General features: G+C 38.4%; 1 protein-coding gene across 1 annotated transcript in view; it reads right to left on the bottom strand.

Annotated features, from left to right (window-relative positions):
- The window catches only part of RIN1 (Ras and Rab interactor 1), a 65,962-nt gene extending 53,594 nt beyond the window's left edge, over positions 1 to 12,368 (bottom strand). Inside the window, exons 1-2 of the mRNA XM_053720028.1 lie at positions 12,230 to 12,368; positions 9,772 to 9,865 (exon numbers count right to left, since the gene is read on the bottom strand). Coding sequence (XP_053576003.1) covers positions 9,772 to 9,806 — 35 coding nt within the window. The 5' untranslated portion in view covers positions 9,807 to 9,865; positions 12,230 to 12,368. The remainder of the gene's footprint in view (positions 1 to 9,771; positions 9,866 to 12,229) is intronic.
- Positions 12,369 to 22,966: the final 10,598 nt, after the last annotated feature.

Below are 22,966 nucleotides of genomic sequence, written 5' to 3'. Positions count from 1 at the left end.
TACACTGATAATGAGCACACTGCACTGTATAATGATGTGAGTATCTATACACTGATAATGAGTAGACTGCACTGTATAATGATGTGAGTATCTATACACAGATAATTAGCACGCTGCACTGTATAATGATGTGAGTATCTATACACTGATAATGAGCACACTGCACTGTATAATGATGTAAGTATCTATACACTGATAATGAGCACACTGCACTGTATAATGATGTGAGTATCTATACACTGATAATGAGCACGCTGTACTGTATAATGATGTGAGTATCTATATACTGATAATGAGCACAGTGCACTGTATAATGATGTGAGTATCTATACACTGATAATGAACACACTGCACTGTATAATGATTTGAGTATCTATACACTGATAATGAGCACACAGTACTGTATAATGATGTGAGTATCTATACACTGATAATGTGCACGCTGCACTGTATAATGATGTGAGTATAAATACACTGATAATGTGCACGCTGCACTGTATAATGATGTGAGTATCTATACACTGATAATGAGCATGCTGCACTGTATAATGATGTGAGAATCTATACACTGATAATGAGCACGCTGCACTGTATAATGATGTGAGTATCTATACACTGATAATGAGCACACTGTACTGTATAATGATGTGAGTATCTATACACTGATAATGAGCATGCTGCACTGTATAATGATGTGAGTATCTATACACTGATAATGAGCACGCTGTACTGTATAATGATGTGAGTATCTATACACTGATAATGAGCACACTGCACTGTATAATGATGTGAGTATCTATACACTGATAATGAGCATGCTGCACTGTATAATGATACTAAGTATTTATAAACTGATAATAAGCACGCTGTACTGTATAATGATACTAAGTATTTATACACTGATAATAAGCACGCTGCACAGTATAATGATGTGAGTATCTATGCACTGATAATGACCACAATGCACAGTATAATGATTTGAGTATCTATACACTGATAATGAGCACATTGCACTGTATAATGATGTAAGTATCTATACACTGATAATGAGCACGCTGCACTGTATAATGATGTAAGTATCTATACACTGATAATGAGCACATTGCACTGTATAATGATGTAAGTATCTATACACTGATAATGAGCATGCTGCACTGTATAATGATGTAAGTATTTATACACTGATAATGAGCACGCTGCACTGTATAATGATGTAAGTATCTATACACTGATAATGAGCACGCTGCACTGTATAATGATGTAAGTATCTATACACTGATAATGAGCATGCTGCACTGTATAATGATGTAAGTATCTATACACTGATAATGAGCACGCTGCACTGTATAATGATGTAAGTATTTATACACTGATAATGAGCACACTGCACTGTATAATGGTGTCAGTATCTATACACTGATAATGAGCACACTGCACTGTATAATGATGAGAGTATCTACAGTGATAATGAGCATGCTACACTGTATAATGATGTGAGTATCTATACACTGATAATGAGCACACTGCACTGTATAAGGATGTGAATATCTATACACTGATAATGAGCACGCTGCACTGTATAATGATGTGAGTATCCATACACTGATAATGAGCACACTGCACTGTATAATGATGTGAGTATCTATACACTGATAATGAGCATGCTGCACTGTATAATGATGTGACTATCTATACAAGGATAATGAGCACACTGCACTGTATAATGATGTGAGTATCTATACACTGATAATGAGCATGCTGCACTGTATAATGATGTGACTATCTATACACTGATAATGAGCACGCTGCACTGTATAATGATGTGAGTATCTATACACTGATAATGAGCACACTGCACTGTATAATGATGTGAGTATCTATACACTGATAATGAGCATGCTGCACTGTATAATGATGTGAGTATCTATACACTGATGAGCAAGTTGCACTGTATAATGATTTGAGTATCTATACACTGAAAATGAGCACACTGCACTGTATAATGATGTATCTATACACTGATAATGATCACGTTGCGCTGTATAATGATGTGAATGTCTATACACTGATAATGAGACACTGCACTGTATAATGATGTGAGTATCTATACACTGATAATGAGCACACTGCACTGTATAATGATGTGAGTATTTATACACTAATAATGAGCACTCTGCACTGTATAATGATATGAGTATCTATACACTGATAATGAGCACTCTGCACTGTATAATGATATGAGTATCTATACACTGATAATGAGCACGCTGCACTGTATAATGATGTGAGTATCTATATACTGATAGTGAGCACACTCGACTGTATAATGATGTATCTATAAACTGATAATGAGCACACTGCACTGTATAATGATGTGAGTATCTATACACTGATAATGAGCACACTGCACTGTATAATGATGTGAGTATCTATACACTGATAATGAGCATGCTGCACTGTATAATGATGTGACTATCTATACACTGATAATGAGCACGCTGCATTGTATAATGATGTGAGTATCTATACACTGATAAGCAAGTTGCACTGTATAATGATTTGAGTATCTATACACTGAAAATGAGCACACAGCACTGTATAATGATGTATCTATACACTCATAATGATCAAGTTGCGCTGTATAATGATGTGAGTATCTATACACTGATAATGAGACACTGCACTGTATAATGATGTGAGTATCTATACACTGATAATGAGCACACTGCACTGTATAATGATGTGAGTATCTATACACTGATAATGAGCATTCTGCACTGTATAATGATATGAGTATCTATACACTGATAATGAGCACTCTGCACTGTATAATGATATGAGTATCTATACACTGATAATCAGCACGCTGCACTGTATAATGATGTGAGTATCTATATACTGAAATAGAGCACACTGTACTGTATAATGATGTGAGTATCTATACACTGATAATTAGCACACTGCACTGTATAATGATGTCAGTATCTATACAACGATAATGAGCACACTGCACTGTATAATGATGAGAGTATCTATACACTGATAATGAGCATGCTGCACTGTATAATGATGTGAGTATCTATACACTGATAATGAGCACACTGCGCTGTATAATGATGTAAGTATCTATACACTTATAATGAGCACGCTGCACTGTAGAATGATGTGAGTATCAGTACACTGATATTGAGCACACTGCACTATATAATGATGTGAGTATCAGTACACTGATAATGAGCACACTGTACTGTATAATGATGTGAGTATCTATACACTGATAATGAGCACGCTGAACTGTATAATGATGTGAGTATATATACACTGATAATGAGCATGCTGCACTGTATAATGATGTGAGTATCTATACACTGATAATGAGCACGCTGCACTGTATAATGATGTGAGTATCTATACACTGACAATGAGCATGCTGCACTGTATAATGATGTGAGTATCTATACACTGATAATGAGCACACTGCACTGTATAATGATGTGAGTATCTATACACTGATAATGAGCACGCTGCACTGTATAATGATGTGAGTATCTATACACTGACAATGAACACGCTGCACTGTATAATGATGTGAGTATCTATACACTGATAATGAGCACACTGCACTGTATAATGATGTGAGTATCTATACACTGATAATGAGCATGCTGCACTGTATAATGATTTGAGTATCTATACACTGATGAGCAAGTTGCACTGTATAATGATTTGAGTATCTATACACTGATAATGAGCACACTGTACTGTATAATGATGTGAGTATCTATACACTGATAATGAGCACACTGTACTGTATAATGATGTGAGTATCTATACACTGATAATGAGCACACTGCACTGTATAATGATGTGAGTATCTATACACTGAAAATGAGCACACTGCACTGTATAATGATGTATCTATACACTGATAATGATCACGTTGCGCTGTATAATGATGTGAGTATCTACACACTGATAATGAGACACTTCACTGTATAATGATGTGAGTATCTATACACTGATAATGAGCACACTGCACTGTATAATGATGTGAGTATCTATACACTGATAATGGGCACGCTGCTCTGTATAATGATGTGAGTATCTATACACTGATAATGAGCACACTGCACTGTATAATGATGTGAGTATCTATACACTGATAATGAGCAAGCTGCACTGTATAATGATGTGAGTATCTATACACTGATAATGAGCACACTGCATAATGATGTGAGTATCTATATACTGATAGTGAGCACACTGTACTGTATAATGATGTGAGTATCTATACACTGATAATGAGCACACTGCACTGTATAATGATGTCAGTATCTATACAACGATAATGAGCACACTGCACTGTATAATGATGAGGGTATCTATACACTGATAATGAGCATGCTTCACTGTATAATGATGTGAGTATCTATACACTGATAATGAGCACACTGTGCTGTATAATGATGTAAGTATCTATACACTGATAATGAGCACTGCACTGTAGAATGATGTGAATATCAGTACACTGATAATGAGCACACTGCACTGTATAATGATGTGAGTATCAGTACACTGATAATGAGCACACTGTACTGTATAATGATGTGAGTATCTATACACTGATAATGAGCACGTTGTACTGTATAATGATGTGAGTATATATACACTGATAATGAGCATGCAGCACTGTATAATGATGTGAGTATCTATACACTGATAATGAGCACGCTGTACTGTATAATGATGTGAGTATATATACACTGATAATGAGCACACTGCACTGTATAATGATGTGAGTATATATACACTGATAATGAGCATGCTGCACTGTATAATGATGTGAGTATCTATACACTGATAATAAGCACGCTGCACTGTATAATGATGTGAGTATCTATACACTGATAATAAGCACGCTGCACTGTATAATGATGTGAGTATCTATACACTGATAATGAGCACACTGTACTGTATAATAATGTGAGTATCTATACACTGATGAGCAAGTGGCACTGTATAATGATTTGAGTATCTATACACTGATAATGATCACATTGCGCTGTACAATGATGTGAGTATCTATACACTGATAATGAGCACACTGCGCTGTATAATGATGTAAGTATCTATACACTGATAATGAGCACGCTGCACTGTATAATGATGTGAGTATCAGTACACTGATAATGAGCACACTGCACTGTATAATGATGTGAGTATCAGTACACTGATAATGAGCACACTGTACTGTATAATGATGTGAGTATCAGTACACTGATAATGAGCACACTGTACTGTATAATGATGTGAGTATCTATACACTGAAAATGAGCACACTGCACTGTATAATGATGTATCTATACACTGATAATGATCACACTGCGCTGTATAATGATGTGATTATCTATACACTGATAATAAGCACACTGAAATGTATAATGATGTGAGTATCTATACACTGATAGTGAGCACACCCCACTGTATAATGATGTGAGTATCTATACACTGATAAGGAGCATACTGCACTATATAATGATGTGAGTATCTATACACTGATAATGAGCACACTGACTGCACTGTATAATGATGTGAGTATCTATACACTGATAATGAGCACACTGCACTGTATAATTATGTGAGTATCTATACACTGATAATGAGCACACTGCACTGCATAATGATGTGAGTTTCTATATACTGACATCGAGTACACTGCACTGTATAATGATGTGAGTATCTATACACGGAAAATGAGCATACTGCACTGTATAATGATGTGAGTATCTATACACTGATAATGAGCATGCTGCACTGTATAATGATACTAAGTATTTATACACTGAAAATAAGCATGCTGTACTGTATAATGATACTAAGTATTTATACACAGATAATAAGCACACACTGCACTATATAATGACGTGACTATCTATACACTGATAATGAGCACACTGCATTGTATAATAATGTGAGTATCTATACACTGATGATGAGTACACTGCACTGTATAATGATGTATCTATACACTGATAATGAGCATGCTGCACTGTATAATGATGTTAGTATCTATACACTGATAATGAGCGCGCTGCACTGTATAATGATGTGAGTATCTATACCCTGATAATGAGCACACTGCATTGTATAATGATGTGAGTATCTATACACTGATAATGAGCACACTGCACTGTATAATGATGTATCTATACCTTGATAATGAGCACGCTGCACTGTATAATGATGTGAGTATCTATACACTGATTATGAGCACGCTGCACTGTATAATGATGTGAGTATTTATACACTGATAATGAGCACACTGCACTGTATAATGATTTGAGTATCTATACACTGATAATGGGAACGCTGCACTGTATAATGATGTGAGTATCTATGCACTGATAATGAGCACACTGTACTGTACAATGATGTGAGTATCTATACACTGATAATGAGCACGCTGCACTGTATAATGATGTGAGTTTCTATACACTGATAATGAGCACACTGTACTTTATAATGATGTGAGTATCTATACACTGATAATGAGCACACTGCATTGTATAATGATGTATCTATACACTGATAATGAGCACACTGCATTGTATAATGATGTATCTATACACTGATAATGAGCACACTGCCTTGTATAATGATGTGAGTATATATACACTGATAATGAGCATGCTGTACTGTATAATGATGTATCTTTACACTGATAATGAGCACACTGCACTGTATAATGATGTGAGTATCTATACACTGATAATGAGCACTTTGCACTGTATAATGATGTGAGTATCTATACACTGATAATGAGCACACTGTACTGTATAATGATGTGAGTATTTATACAATGATAATGAGCACGCTGCACTGTATAATGATGGGAGTATCTATACACTGATAATGAGCATGCTACACTGTATAATGATGTGAGTATCTATACATTGATAATGAGCACACTGCACTATATAATGATGTGAGTACCTATACACTGATAATGAGCACACTGCATTGTATAATGATGTATCTATACACTGATAATGAGCACACTGCATTGTATAATGATGTATCTATACACTGATAATGAGCACACTGCATTGTATAATGATGTATCTATACACTGGTTATGAGCACACTGTAATTTATAATGATGTGAGTATCTATACACTGATAATGAACACACTGCACTGTATAATAATGTGAGTAATCTATACACTGATAATGAACACACTGCACTGTATAATAATGTGAGTATCTATACACTGATAATGAGCACACTGCATTGTATAATGATGTGAGTATCTATACACTGATAATGAGCACACTGCACTGTATAATGATGTGGGTATCTATACACTGATAATGAGCACACTGAACTGTAAATTGATGTGAGTATTTATACACTGATAATGAGCACACTGCACTGTATAATGATGTGAGTATCTATACACTGATAATGAGCACACTGCACTGTATAATGATGTAAGTATCTATACACTGATAATGAGCATGCTGCACTGTATAATGATGCGAGTATCTATACACTGATAATGAGCACACTGTACTGTATAATGATGTGAGTATCTATACACTGATAATGAGCACACTGTACTGTATAATGATGTGAGTATCTATACACTGATAATGAGCACACTGCACTGTATAATGATGTAAGTATCTATACACTGATAATAAGCACGCTGCACTGTATAATGATGTGAGTATCTATACACTGATAATGAGCACACTGCACAGTATAATGATGTGAGTATTTATACACTGATAATGAGCACACTGCACTGTATAATGATGTAAGTATCTATACACTGATAATGAGCACGCTGCACTGTATAATGATGTGAGTACCTATACACTGATAATGAGCACACTGCACTGTATAATGATGTATCTATACACTGATAATGTGCACACTGCACTGTATAATGATGTATCTATACACTAGTAATGAGCACAATGCACTGTATAATGATCTATCTATACACTGATAATGAGCACACTGCACTGTATAATGATGTATCTATACACTGATAATGAGCACACTGCACTGTATAATGATGTATATATACACTGGTTATGAGCACACTGTAATTTATAATGATGTGAGTATCTAAACACTGATAATGAACACACTGCACTGTATAATAATGTGAGTAATCTATACACTGATAATGAACACACTGCACTGTATAATAATGTGAGTATCTATACACTGATAATGAGCACACTGCATTGTATAATGATGTGAGTATCTATACACTGATAATGAGCACACTGCACTGTATAATGATGTGGGTATCTATACACTGATAATGAGCACACTGAACTGTAAATTGATGTGAGTATTTATACACTGATAATGAGCACACTGCACTGTATAATGATGTGAGTATCTATACACTGATAATGAGCACACTGCACTGTATAATGATGTAAGTATCTATACACTGATAATGAGCATGCTGCACTGTATAATGATGTGAGTATCTATACACTGATAATGAGCACACTGTACTGTATAATGATGTGAGTATCTATACACTGATAATGAGCACACTGTACTGTATAATGATGTGAGTATCTATACACTGATAATGAGCACACTGCACTGTATAATGATGTAAGTATCTATACACTGATAATAAGCACGCTGCACTGTATAATGATGTGAGTATCTATACACTGATAATGAGCACACTGCACAGTATAATGATGTGAGTATTTATACACTGATAATGAGCACACTGCACTGTATAATGATGTAAGTATCTATACACTGATAATGAGCACGCTGCACTGTATAATGATGTGAGTACCTATACACTGATAATGAGCACACTGCACTGTATAATGATGTATCTATACACTGATAATGAGTACACTGCACTGTATAATGATGTATCTATACACTGGTAATGAGCACACTGCACTGTATAATGATGTATCTATACACTGATAATGAGCACACTGCACTGTATAATGATGTATCTATACACTGATAATGAGCACACTGCACTGTATAATGATGTATCTATACACTGATAATGAGCACACTGCACTGTATAATGATGTATCTATACACTGATAATGAGCACACTGTACTGTATAATGATGTATCTATACACTGATAATGAGCACGCTGCACTGTATAATGTTTTGAGTATACACTGATAATGAGCACACTGCACTGTATAATGATGTGAGTATCTATACACAGATAATGAGCACACTGTACTGTATAATGACGTGAGTATTTATACACTGATAATGAGCACACTGCACTGTATAATGATGTGAGTATCTATACACTGATAATGAGCACACTGCACTGTATAATGATGTATCTATACACTGATAATGAGCACACTGCACTGCATAATGATGTGAGTATCTATACACTGATAATGAGCACACTGCACTGTATAATGATGTGAGTATCTATACACTGATAATGAGCACGCTGCACTGTATAATGATGTGAGTATACACTGATAATGAACACACTGCACTGTATAATGATGTGAGTATCTATACACAGATAATGAGCACACTGTACTGTATAATGACGTGAGTATCTATACACTGATAATGAGCACACTGCACTGTATAATGATGTGAGTCTCTATACACTGATAATGAGCACACTGCACTGTATAATGATGTATCTATACACTGATAATGAGCACACTGCATTGTATAATGATCCTGAGCATATATACAAATGACTTTAAGTTGGGTAGTTACCTTATGACTGACTGCTCAGAGTCTAATGTCCCCATGCCAAGATCTGTGTGTCCGGCCGTTTCCAGCCCTGTATTTAGGGGATTATGCGATCACGCTAGAATTAATCAGAAAGAGATTATCACCAACATGAAAGGATCATTATTATTGTGCAAAACAAAATAACTAACGTTGTATGTATTTGTAGTCAGTGCTGTAAGACTGTAAGCTCTACAGGCAAAGGGCACTTTTCTCTGTTTTCCTAAATGTCATTGCCTGGTCTATTTATTGCATCTGTATACAGATTGTCAGCTCTGCTGGTCAGTAATTCTCTTTCAGGTTTAGTGCTTCTCTCTTTATTGTTGTTGTGTACAGATTGTCAGCTCTGTGCCCAGATTCTCCCCTAGTGTTACTGTATAACCACTGCTCCTCTCTGTATTGTACCTGTATATAGATTGTCAGCTCTGTGCCCAGATTCTCCGCTAGTGTTACTGTATGACCACTGCTCCTCTCTGTATATAGATTGTCAGCTCTGTGCCCAGATTCTCCCCTAGTGTTACTGTATGACCCCAGCTCCTCTCTGTATTGTATCTGTATATAGATTGTCAGCTCTGTGCCCAGATTCTCCCCTAGTGTTACTGTATGACCCCAGCTCCTCTCTGTATTGTACCTGTGTATAGATTGTCAGCTCTGTGCCCAGATTCTCCCCTAGTGTTACTGTATGACCACAGCTCCTCTCTGTATTGTATATGTATATAGATTGTCAGCTCTGTGCCCAGATTGTCCCCCAATGTAACTGTATGACCCCAGCTCCTCTATGTATTGTATCTGTGTATAGATAGTCAGCTCTGTGCCCAGATTTTCCCCTAGTGTTACTGTATGACCCCAGCTCCTCTCTGTATTGTATCTGTATATAGATTGTCAGCTCTGTGCCCAGATTCTCCCCTAGTGTTACTAAATGACCCCAGCTCCTCTCTGTATTGTATCTGTGTATAGATTGTCAGCTCTGTGCCCAGATTCTCCCCTAGTGTTACTGTATGACCACAGCTCCTCTCTGTATTGTATGTGTATAGATTGTCAGCTCTGTGCCCAGATTCTCCCCTAGTGTTACTGTATGACCACAGCTAGTCTCTGTATTGTATTTGTATATAGATTGTCAGCTCTGTGCCCAGATTCTCCCCTAGTGTTACTGTATGACCACAGCTCCTCTCTGTATTGTATCTGTGTATAGATTGTCAGCTCTGTGCCCAGATTCTCCCCTAGTGTTACTGTATGACCACAGCTCCTCTCTGTATTGTATCTGTGTATAGATTGTCAGCTCTGTGCCCAGATTCTCCACCAGTGTTACTGTATGACCACTGCTCCTCTCTGTATTGTATCTGTATATAGATTGTCAGCTCTGTGCCCAGATTCTACCCCAGTGTTACTGTATAACCACTGCTCCTCTCTGTATTGTATCTGTATATAGATTGTCAGCTCTGTGCCCAGATTCTCCCCCAGTGTTACTGTATGACCACAGCTAGTCTCTGTATTGTATCTGTATATAGATTGTCAGCTCTGTGCCCAGATTCTCTCCCAGTGTTACTGTATAACCACTGCTCCTCTCTGTATTGTATCTGTATATAGATTGTCAGCTCTGTGCCCAGATTCTCCCCTAGTGTTACTGTATGACCACTGCTCCTCTCTGTATTGTATCTGTATATAGATTGTCAGCTCTGTGCCCAGATTCTCCCCTAGTGTTACTGTATAACCACTGCTCCTCTCTGTATTGTATCTGTATATAGATTGTCAGCTCTGTGCCCAGATTCTCCCCTAGTGTTACTGTATGACCACAGCTAGTCTCTGTATTGTATCTGTATATAGATTGTCAGCTCTGTGCCCAGATTCTCCCCCAGTGTTACTGTATAACCACTGCTCCTCTCTGTATTGTATCTGTATATAGATTGTCAGCTCTGTGCCCAGATTCTCCCCCAGTGTTACTGTATGAGCACTGCTCCTCTCTGTATTGTATCTGTATATAGATTGTCAGCTCTGTGCCCAGATTCTCCCCCAGTGTTACTGTATGACCACAGCTAGTCTCTGTATTGTATCTGTGTATAGATTGTCAGCTCTGTGCCCAGATTCTCCCCCAGTGTTACTGTATGACCACTGCTCCTCTCTGTATTGTATCTGTATATAGATTGTCAGCTCTGTGCCCAGATTCTCCCCTAGTGTTACTGTATGACCACAGCTAGTCTCTGTATTGTATCTGTATATAGATTGTCAGCTCTGTGCCTAGATTCTCCCCCAGTTTTACTGTATGGCCACTGCTCCTCTCTGTATTGCATATCCCTATACTATATCTGTATACCAGCTGTAAGCTGTCTAGCAGCACTACAATATATATCTGTGCATCGTACGATGTGTACTTCGTATGATCTATGTTCTGCAGTACTCTGTATATATAGATTGTCAGCTCCTGGGGTCAGAGTGTCAAACTTACCTTTTCCTTCCCTTGGGACACTATGTCCGGGATCCTAGGCTCCTTTCCTGATTCCATTTCCCGCCCCTATGGGTGTTCCCTGAGTGAGTAACCTTAGGGTGTTGCAAGGTGTATATTCAGTTCCTAACTCATTATTTCCATGCCACCTCCTTCTCCCTCTCTCCCTCCCTTTCCTTTCCCACTTACTCTAACTGGCTGAAAGTTTAAGACATTCCTGACAGGGAACCACAGACAGAAGGACAGAAACGCCTGGGACAGCAGATAAAAGGAATGTGATAGAGATGATAATACTGAGGGTAGAGGGGTCACTCACTGGGGACAGCAGCTAAAGGGAATAAGTGATAGAGAAAGAAGGAATAAGTGATAGAGATGATAATACTGAGGGTAGAGGGGTCACTCACTGGGGACAGCAGCTAAAGGGAATAAGTGATAGAGAAAGAAGGAATAAGTAATAGAGATGATAATACAAAGGGTAGAGGGGTCACTCAGTGGGGAGAGCAGATAAAGGGAATGTGATAGAGACAGAGGGAATAAGTGATAGAGATGATAATACTGAGGGTAGAGGGGTCACTCACTGGGGACAGCAGATAAAGGGAATGTGATAGAGACAGAGGGAATAAGTGATAGAGATGATAATACTGAGGGTAGAGGGGTCACTCACTGGGGACAGCAGCTAAAGGGAATAAGTGATAGAGAAAGAAGGAATAAGTAATAGAGATGATAATACAAAGGGTAGAGGGGTCACTCAGTGGGGAGAGCAGATAAAGGGAATGTGATAGAGACAGAGGGAATAAGTAATAGAGATGATAATACTGAGCATAGAGGGGTCACTCACTGGGGAGAGCAGATAAGGGGAATGTGATAGAGACAGAGGGAATAAGTGATAGAGATGATAATACTGAGGGTAGAGGGGTCACTCACTGGGGAGAGCAGATAAAGGGAATAAGTGATAGATACGATAATACTGAGGGTAGAGGGTTCACTCACTGGGGACAGCAGATAAGGGGAATGTGATAGAGACAGAGGGAATAAGTGATAGAGATGATAATACTGAGGGTAGAGGGGTCACTCACTGGGGACAGCAGATAAAGGGAACGTGATAGAGATGATAACAGAGGGTAGAGAAGCCACTCACAGGGGAGGGCAGATAAAAGGCATAAGTGATAATACTGAGGGTAGAGGGGTCACTGACGGGGAGGGCAGATAAAGGGAATAAGTGATAGAGATGATAATACTGAGCATAGAGGGGTCACTCACTGGGGACAGCAGATAAGGGGAATGTGATAGAGACAGAGGGAATAAGTGATAGAGATGATAATACTGAGGGTAGAGGGGTCACTCACTGGGGACAGCAGATAAGGGGAATGTGATAGAGACAGAGGGAATAAGTGATAGAGATGATAATACTGAGGGTAGAGGGGTCACTCACTGGGGACAGCAGATAAAGGGAATGTGATAGAGATGATAACAGAGGGTAGAGAGGTCACTCACTGGGGAGAGCAGATAAAGGGAATAAGTGATAGATACGATAATACTGAGGGTAGAGGGTTCACTCACTGGGGACAGCAGATAAGGGGAATGTGATAGAGACAGAGGGAATAAGTGATAGAGATGAGAATACTGAGGGTAGAGGGGTCACTCACTGGGGACAGCAGATAAAGGGAATGTGATAGAGACAGAGGGAATAAGTGATAGAGATGATAATACTGAGGGTAGAGGGGTCACTCACTGGGGAGAGCAGATAAGGGGAATGTGATAGAGACAGAGGGAATAAGTGATAGAGATGATAATACTGAGGGTAGAGGGGTCACTCACTGGGGAGAGCAGATAAAGGGAATGTGATAGAGATGATAATACTGAGGGTAGAGGGGTCACTCACTGGGGAGAACAGATAAAGGGAATGTGATAGAGACACTGGGAATAAGTGATAGAGATAATACTGAGGGTAGAGGGGTCACTCACTGGGGAGAGCAGATAAAGGGAATGTGATAGAGATGATAATACTGATGTTAAAGGGGTCACTCACTGGGAAAGCAGATAAATGGAATGTGATAGAGACAGAGGGAATAAGTGATAGAGATAATACTGAGGGTAGAGGGGTCACTCCCTGGGGACAGCAGATAAAGGGAATGTGATAGAGATGATAACAGAGGGTAGAGAGGCCACTCACGGGGGAGGGCAGATAAAAGGAATAAGTGATAGAGATGATAATACTGAGGGTAGAGGGGTCACTCATGGGGGAGGGCAGATAAAGGGAATGTGATAGAGATGATAATACTGAGGGTAGAGGGGTCACTCACGGGGGAGGGCAGATAAAGGGAATGTGATAAAGATAACAGAGGGTAGAGAGGTCACTATCTGGGGAGAGCAGATAAAGGGAATAAGTGATAGAGATGAGAAAACTGAGGGTAGAGGGGTCACTCACTGGGGACAGCAGATAAGGGGAATGTGATAAAGACAGAGGGAATAAGTGATAGAGATGATAATACTGAGGGTAGAGGGGTCACTCACTGGGGACAGCAGATAAAGGGAATGTGATAGAGATGATAACAGAGGGTAGAGAGGTCACTCACTGGGGAGAGCAGATAAAGGGAATAAGTGATAGAGACGATAATACTGAGGGTAGAGGGGTCACTCACTGGGGACAGCAGATAAGGGGAATGTGATAGAGACAGAGGGAATAAGTGATAGAGATGATAATACTGAGGGTAGAGGGGTCACTCACTGGGGACAGCAGATAAAGGGAATGTGATAGAGATGATAACAGAGGGTAGAGAGGTCACTCACTGGGGAGAGCAGATAAAGGGAATAAGTGATAGAGACGATAATACTGAGGGTAGAGGGGTCACTCACTGGGGACAGCAGATAAAGGGAATGTGATAGAGACAGAGGGAATAAGTGATAGAGAGGATAATACTGAGGGTAGAGGGGTCACTCACTGGGGACAGCAGATAAAGGGAATGTGATAGAGATGATAACAGAGGGTAGAGAGGTCACTCACTGGGGAGAGCAGATAAAGGGAATAAGTGATAGAGACGATAATACTGAGGGTAGAGGGGTCACTCACTGGGGACAGCAGATAAAGGGAATGTGATAGAGACAGAGGGAATAAGTGATAGAGATGATAATACTGAGGGTAGAGGGGTCACTCACTGGGGACAGCAGATAAAGGGAATGTGATAGAGATGATAACAGAGGGTAGAGAGGCCACTCACTGGGGACAGCAGATAAGGGGAATGTGATAGAGACAGAGGGAATAAGTGATAGAGATGATAATACTGAGGGTAGAGGGGTCACTCACTGGGGACAGCAGATAAAGGGAATGTGATAGAGATGATAACAGAGGGTAGAGAGGTCACTCACTGGGGAGAGCAGATAAAGGGAATAAGTGATAGAGATGATAATACTGAGGGGTGGGAGATAATTAAACACACCTGTTTCCTTATGAAATGTCAGTTAAACCTAAGTTTCCTACTTCTACTATGTATTTAGCCGTTACACAAATGTTAAACAGATATTAGAAGATGTACTCCTGGAAACTCCCTGCTCCAGATGAGTATACTGCCAGTGACTGGAAAATACCCATGTATGCCTGGTTCTGATTGGCTCATCAGGTGCATGGGAGCAGAAGTTTGCAAGTGATGAACAAATAATTTATATTTCATGCTGGGTGCACAGGGTGTTGCTGCTCTACAAACACATTTTCTGCATGTTCATGTGGTGGGAATTCTGGGGCTTTCCTGGCTGGTTGCCCCCTCCTCTCCGTGCTGGGTAGCACATTCCTCTCAATAACCGACTGCTACTGACGCACACACGTGTGAGACGCGCCCTGCTGCATGCCCAGGCACATATTGTGCAGGCCGGAGCATCACAAACTAGAGTTAACTGTTTGCTGCACAAATCATTATGTCACCACACTAAGGCCAGCTTGTGGTGCATCTGTCATTAAAGGGACAGTAATGTTAGCAGAAAACATCCCAAACAGTTCAGTAAATAATACCCAGGTATTAGTTGTCATGTCCTGTAATTTACCTCTGCAGAAAGGCTGGAGTGCATTCTGCTCCTAACCCTGCAACTAGGTATACGTGGTGAAATGGATATGATTGGTTAGTTCAGAGCATAAGATCATTTAAACCTCTTTCTTATCTACCACAGCAAAGGAGCTTGCACCACACTTACTTTTTAAGAGGTGCATCCCTGAACTTCTACCGATTTGAAAAACCTTGTAATTAATGCTGACAAAGTGACAGCGGTAACACTGTTTATTATGCAATGCAGCGCTTAAAGGGACACTGAACTCCAATTTTTTTTTCTCGTGATTCAGATAGAGCATGCAATTTTAAAGGGACAGTCTACACCAAAATTTTTCTTATTTAAAAAGATAGATAATCCCTTTATTACCCATTCCCCGTTTTTGCATAACCAACACAGTTATATTAATATACTTTTTACCTCTGTGATTACCTTGTATCTAAGCCTCTGCAGACAGCCTCCTTATCTAAGTGCCTTTGACAGACATGAAGTGTAGTCAATCAGTGAAGACTCCTAAATAACTTCACAGGAGTGAGCACAATGTTATCTATATGACACATGTGAACTAGCACAGTCTAACTGTGAACATTTTTCAAAATGCTCTAAGCTAGGAGGCGGTTTTCAACTGTTTAGAAATCAGTTTGAAGCTAGCTAGGTTTAGCTTTTCAAAAATACCACCAAGGGAACAAAGCAAATTTGATGATAAAAGTAAATTGGAAAGTTGTTTAAAATTGCATGCCCTATCTGAATCATGAAAGTTTAGTTTTAACTTTACTGTCCCTTTAAAGGGACATTATACACTCACTTTTTCTTTGCATAAATGCTTTGTACATGATCTATTTATATAGCCCATGAAGTTTTTTAAAAAAAAAAATGTTTAGTTTTGCTTATTTTTAAATAACATTGCTCAGATTTTCAGACTCCTAACCAAGCCCCAAAGTTTTATGTGAGTACTGATGTATACCTTCTCCAGCTTGCTCCTGTTTGTGTAAAGGGTCTTTTCATATGCAAAAGAAGGGGGAGGGGGGAAAAGTGTCTAATTTCCCACTTGCAGTGGGCTTTCCAGCTACCTTTTCAACAAAGCTAAACTGAAAGCTTCTAAGTAAGTTTTTAAACAGTTTTATACTGGATTTTTATCAGTATCTGTGCATCTTATTCTTTATAGTAGTGTCTATTACATGCAGTTATATGAAAATGAGTGTATACTGTCCCTTTAAGCAACTTTCTAATTAACTCCTATTAATTATTTATTATTTTTCTTCATTCTCTTGCTATCTTTATTTAAAAAAGAAGGCATATAAGCTTTTTTTTGGTTGAGACTCTGGAAAGCACTTTTTTATTGGTGGATGAATTTATCCACCAATCAGCAAGAACAACCCAGGTTGCTCACCAAAAATGTTCCGGCATCTAAACTTACATTCTTGCATTTCAAATTAGGATACCAAGAGAATGAAGAAAAATTGATAATAGGAGTAAATTAGAAAGTTGCTTAAAATGTCATGCTCTATCTGAATCACAAAAGAAAATGTTTGGGTTCAGTGTCCCTTTAATTACAGATATACGCACATATTAGAAATGTGTAGCTTAAAGGGACAGTTTAGTCAAAATTAAACTAATGATTCAGATAGGACATGCAATTTTACACAACTTTCTAATTTACTTTTAGCATCACATTTGGTATTCTTTGATAAAAGCGAAACCTAGGTAGACTCATATGCTAATTTCTAAGCCCTAGGCTACCTCTTATCTCAGTGCATTTTGACAGTTTTTCACAGCTAGACAGCGCTCTTTCATGTGTGTCATATAGATAACATTCACCTAGATTACGAGCTTTGAGCGCTATAGGTAAATTAACGAACGCAACAAAAGCTGCGTTATTTAACCCCCTATAGCGCTGCCATTACAAGTTTAAAAAATAAAAAAAAACGGCTTGTGCGGGCGATATGGAGATTTTGAGCTCCATACCACACCAAATACAAGCACTATTTTGACGTGCTCGTGCATGCTTTCCCCATAGACATCACTGGGGAGAACCAGCAAAAAAAAAAGTCTAACACCTGTGATCACGGAAACAAAAGCTCCGTAACGCAGCCCCATTGATGTCTAGGGGGAAAAAGAAAATACAGTTTAAACCTAACACCCTAACATAAACCCAGAGTCTAAACACCCCTAATCTGCTGCCCCTGACATCGCCAACGCCTGCCTACAGTTATTGACCCATAATCTGCCGCTCCCGATATCGCCGCCACCTAATTAAAATTATTAACCCCTAATCTGCCGCCAGGGCCGCCATCAGGGGGAGACAGGGGTGACTCCTGTCAGGGGCCCAATGGGCCAGGGAGGCCCCCATGAGGCAAGAACTAAAAAAAAATAAAGAAATAAAAATTATTATTTTTTTTATTTTGGCAGCCACCAGTGGGTTCTACAGCAGAGTGCTAATTGAGCAAGGGAAATGTTATTACCATGAGTAAAGTATTAGCATTTGAGAGGATTTCTGAATGTGTACTAAACCACTATGCACAGTGTGAGACAGACTTGGCACTTAAGTTTGTTCAGCGTGTGCCTGAGTCAGACTGCAGATAACTTTTTGCAGAGGAGGTAGGACTTACTTAGCAAATGTTTTTTATTTCTTTGTGCAATTTCGGATTGTAACTTCAGTGTGATAGTAGTTGTATGGTGGGGCCAGGGGTCCATAAAAAACATTTATTTTTTTTAGCAGCAGTGTATTTATGATTATTTGACAATGCTGTAGAAATTCTATATTTAAAACTATGTAGAAATGTTTCCTCCTCAATACACAAATGGTAGGTGCCCTTTTGGCAGATATGCATTTTTTTATTTATATATATATATATATATATATATATATATATATATATATATATATACAGGTCCAGCAAAAAAAGGCACTCACTGTTCACATAAAATTTAACTTTTAATAAGTTTTCAAAAATTTAAAATGACGTCATTTTAAATTTTTGAAAACTTATTAAGTATTAAATTTTATGTGAACAGTGAGTGCCTTTTTTTGCTGGACCTGTGGATAACCTTTAAAGTGCACCCTGGCTGCTGCTAAAAACTGTTTGATGTGCTTGATCTATTTGGGATAACATATATATATATATATATATATATATATAAAACATTACAGTTTACTGCCCCTTTATGCAAGGACTTTCCAGATGCAAGGAGACATTTTATCTAAGATTTTTACATCTGCATAAAATGTTATACTCTCAGACTAAGATTGCTCAGTGTTTGAAATGAGACAGGTTAACTTAAAACTGTTCAGTTTACACTACAGCTGACTTTATTTTTAAATACATACCAACAAGCCTAAATTATGCATTTAACCAGATCTAATGGTATGAGTACCACAGCTTATGGTTCCACCAAGACCATATAAAGTACAGCATTTTCAAAATCCATAAGTACAGCTGACAGATGGGAACATTTGTACACTATATTTGAAGTGGTGCTCTTGGTTGGGGAAAATGGGGAAAAAACATACAAACATATGTCAACCTTTTAAAAGTACTTTTCTTCATCTAGCAATCTACCCAGATCATTAATGTACAATTTTGAATTCACAGAATTATTTTTGTTTACACATTTACAAATATGATTCTTTAAAAAGTGATCTCTTTATTTCTGCAATTTGTTTATCATGCATGTCACACACTGTTGATTTAGGGGATGCAAGGTGCATAAATGTTTCCTCCTGTGAGTGTTTCTGTGGGTGTCTGTGTTTATTTCTTTGTGCTTTGGTTTGTGTCTCTATGAGTGTGTACGTATTTTTTTTTCTGTTGGTATCTCTGTGAGGGTGGGTGTGTATGTCTTTGAGCTTTTTCTATGGGTGTCTCTGCGAGGGTGTGTGTATGTTTGCCTTTGTGTATTTTCTCTGGATGCCTCTGTGAGGGTGGGTGTGTATGTCTGTGTTTTCTGTGGACATCTCTGTGAGGGTGTGTGTGTGTATATGTATGTATGTCTGTGTTTTCTGTGGATGTCTCTGTGAGGGTGTGTTTTTTCTGTGGGTGTCTCTGTGAGGTGTGTGTATGTCTGTGTGTTTTCTTTTGATGTCTCAGTGAGGGTGTGTGTTTTCTGTGGGTGTCTCTGTGAGGGTGTGTGTATGTCTTTGTGTGTTTTTTGTGGATGTCTCAGTGAGGGTGTGTGTATCCATGTATTTTCTGTGTTTTATGCAGTTGTCTCTGTGTGTGTGTTTGTATGTCTTTGTGTGTTTTCTGAGGCTGTCTCTGTCAGTGTTTCCTTGGGTGTATGTGCAAGTTTGAGTTTGTGTGTGTGTGTACATTATCTGTTCCTTTTTAGGACATTTTGACCTTACTACTGATTATTCACATCTTTCTACAGACTTTGAGACTAATGAGACCTTTACGGAAGTCACCAATCCACCATTTAACCTTTAAATTATTGTTTAGGCAGTTCAGGGCCCTTCCTTTCAGCCACTGCATGCTGTTGCCATCATTTAGTTGGCATCTTCCTTTACAAAAAGATAATCAGAACTCCATATTTTGTTTTCTAAATCTCCTTTTTTTTATACAAAACTGTAGTCTACTTGTCAGGTCAATGTAATCAAGCGCTGAGTGTCTGTGTGGGTGTCTGTGTCTGAGTGTGTTTGTGTGTTTCTTTGCGTGCCTGCTAGAGTGTCTATATGTGAATCCTTATGTGTGAGTGTGTGTTTCAGTGTATGAGTGTGTCTGTGTGTTTGTATGTTACTACCTTTACAACATTTCCAAGTTTAAATAGACACTTAAGAATAAAGTGCATATACGTTTTAGTCACTTGGTAAAAAATTGCACATGTCAAAGGGGGGGGGGGGCTGATCAATGGTCAAGTCAGGGGCCCCAAAATTTCTAGTGGCGGCCCTGTCTGCCGCTCCCGATATTGCCGCAACTATACTAAAGTTATTAACCCCTATTCCGCCGCTTCCCAACATTGCCACAACTAAATAAAGTTATTAACCCCTAAACCTCTGTCCTTCCACATCACTACCACTAAATAAACCTATTAACCCCTAAACTGCCGCCAGCCCCCACATCGCAAAAAACCTAAATTAAACTATATTAACCCCTAAACCTACCCCTAACCCTAACACCACCTAACTAACATAATGAAAATAGATCTAAATTAAATTTACAATTATTAACTAAATAATTCCTATTTAAAACTAAATACTTACCTGTGAAATAAAACCTAAGCTAGCTACAATATAACTAATAGTTATATTGTAGCTAGCTTAGGTTTTATTTTTATTTCACAGGTAAGTTTGTATTTATTTTAACTAGGTAGACTAGTTATTAAATAGTTATTAACTATTTAATAACTACCTAGCTAAAATAAATACAAACTTACCTGTGAAATAAAACCTAACCTGCCTTACACTAAAACCTAAAATTACAAAAAATAAAAAAACTACAATTACAAAAAACACAAAAACGAAATTATCCAAAAAATAAAGATTATTACTATTCTAATACTCTTTACAAAAAAAAAAAAAAAAAAACACCCCAAAATAAAAAGCCTAATCTAGAATAAACTACCAAGGGCCCTTAAAAGGGCCTTTTGTAGGGCATTGCCCTGAGTTAAACAGCTCTTTTGCGCCAAATAAAATATATATAAACCCCCACCCCCCAAACTACCAAGGGCCCTTAAAAGGGCCTTTTGTAAGGCATTGCCCTAAGTTAAACAGCTCTTTTGCTAAAAGCTAAATATACATTACACAAAATAACAAATTATCAAAATTTTTTTTAAAAAATCCTATTCTAATACCCATAAAAAAAACACCCCAACACAAAAAAACCTAAACTGGAATAAACTACCAATGGCCCTTAAAAGGGCCTTTTGTAGGGCATTGCCCCTAAAGAAATCAGCTCTGTTTATGAAAAAGAATTAAAAACACCCGCTAACATGACAAACCCCCACCCCCCCAAAATAAAAAAAACTATCTAAAAAAACCTAAGCTACCCATTGCCCTGAAAAGGGCATTTGTATGGGCATTTAGCACTTTTACTACCCAGACCCTAAACTTAAAAAAAAAAAAAAACACCCAAAAAAACCTTTAAAAAGCCTAACACTAAACCCCGACAATCCACTTACAGTTTTTGAATTCCCACTTGAACGATCTTCATCCCGGAGTTGAAGTCCTGATCCAGACCGCGAGAAGTCTTCATCCAGGCGGTCTCTTCAATCTTCATCCCGGCGGCGAAGTCCTGATTTAAGAGGTGAGAAGTCTTCATCTAGGCAGCCTCTTCAGTCTTCATCCAGGTGGCATCTTCTATCTTGAAGCAGAGGCGCAGAGCGTGTCCGTCCGGAAGACATCCGGCACGGAGCATCCTCTCCATACGTTCGCCACCTTACACTGAATCTTCAATGCAAGGGACGTGATTTGAATTGGCGTCCCTTGCATTCCTATTGGCTGAAAAATTTGAATCAGCCAATAGGAATTAGGGCTGCTAAAATTCTATTGGCTGATTTGAACAGCCAATAGGATTTTAGACACGTACAAATCTTGGTAATAGTTTATTTGTTCTGCAAATAAACAAACTTGTTTGCTTATTCTGTTCATTGCCGCAAATTATATTGGAAAAAATGGCTGTTCTGCAAAACAAGGAATAAAACTATGAAGATTTGTACTCGAGTATTAGGTATGATGGAAGTACTGTAGCCCGACTGGAACTAGAAGAATAA

The sequence above is a fragment of the Bombina bombina genome, chromosome 7 (assembly GCF_027579735.1).
Source record: "Bombina bombina isolate aBomBom1 chromosome 7, aBomBom1.pri, whole genome shotgun sequence".
NCBI classification, from domain to species: domain Eukaryota; kingdom Metazoa; phylum Chordata; class Amphibia; order Anura; family Bombinatoridae; genus Bombina; species Bombina bombina.
The sequence above is the reverse complement of the archived record's forward strand: the minus strand, read 5'-3'. Positions and strand labels throughout refer to the sequence as shown.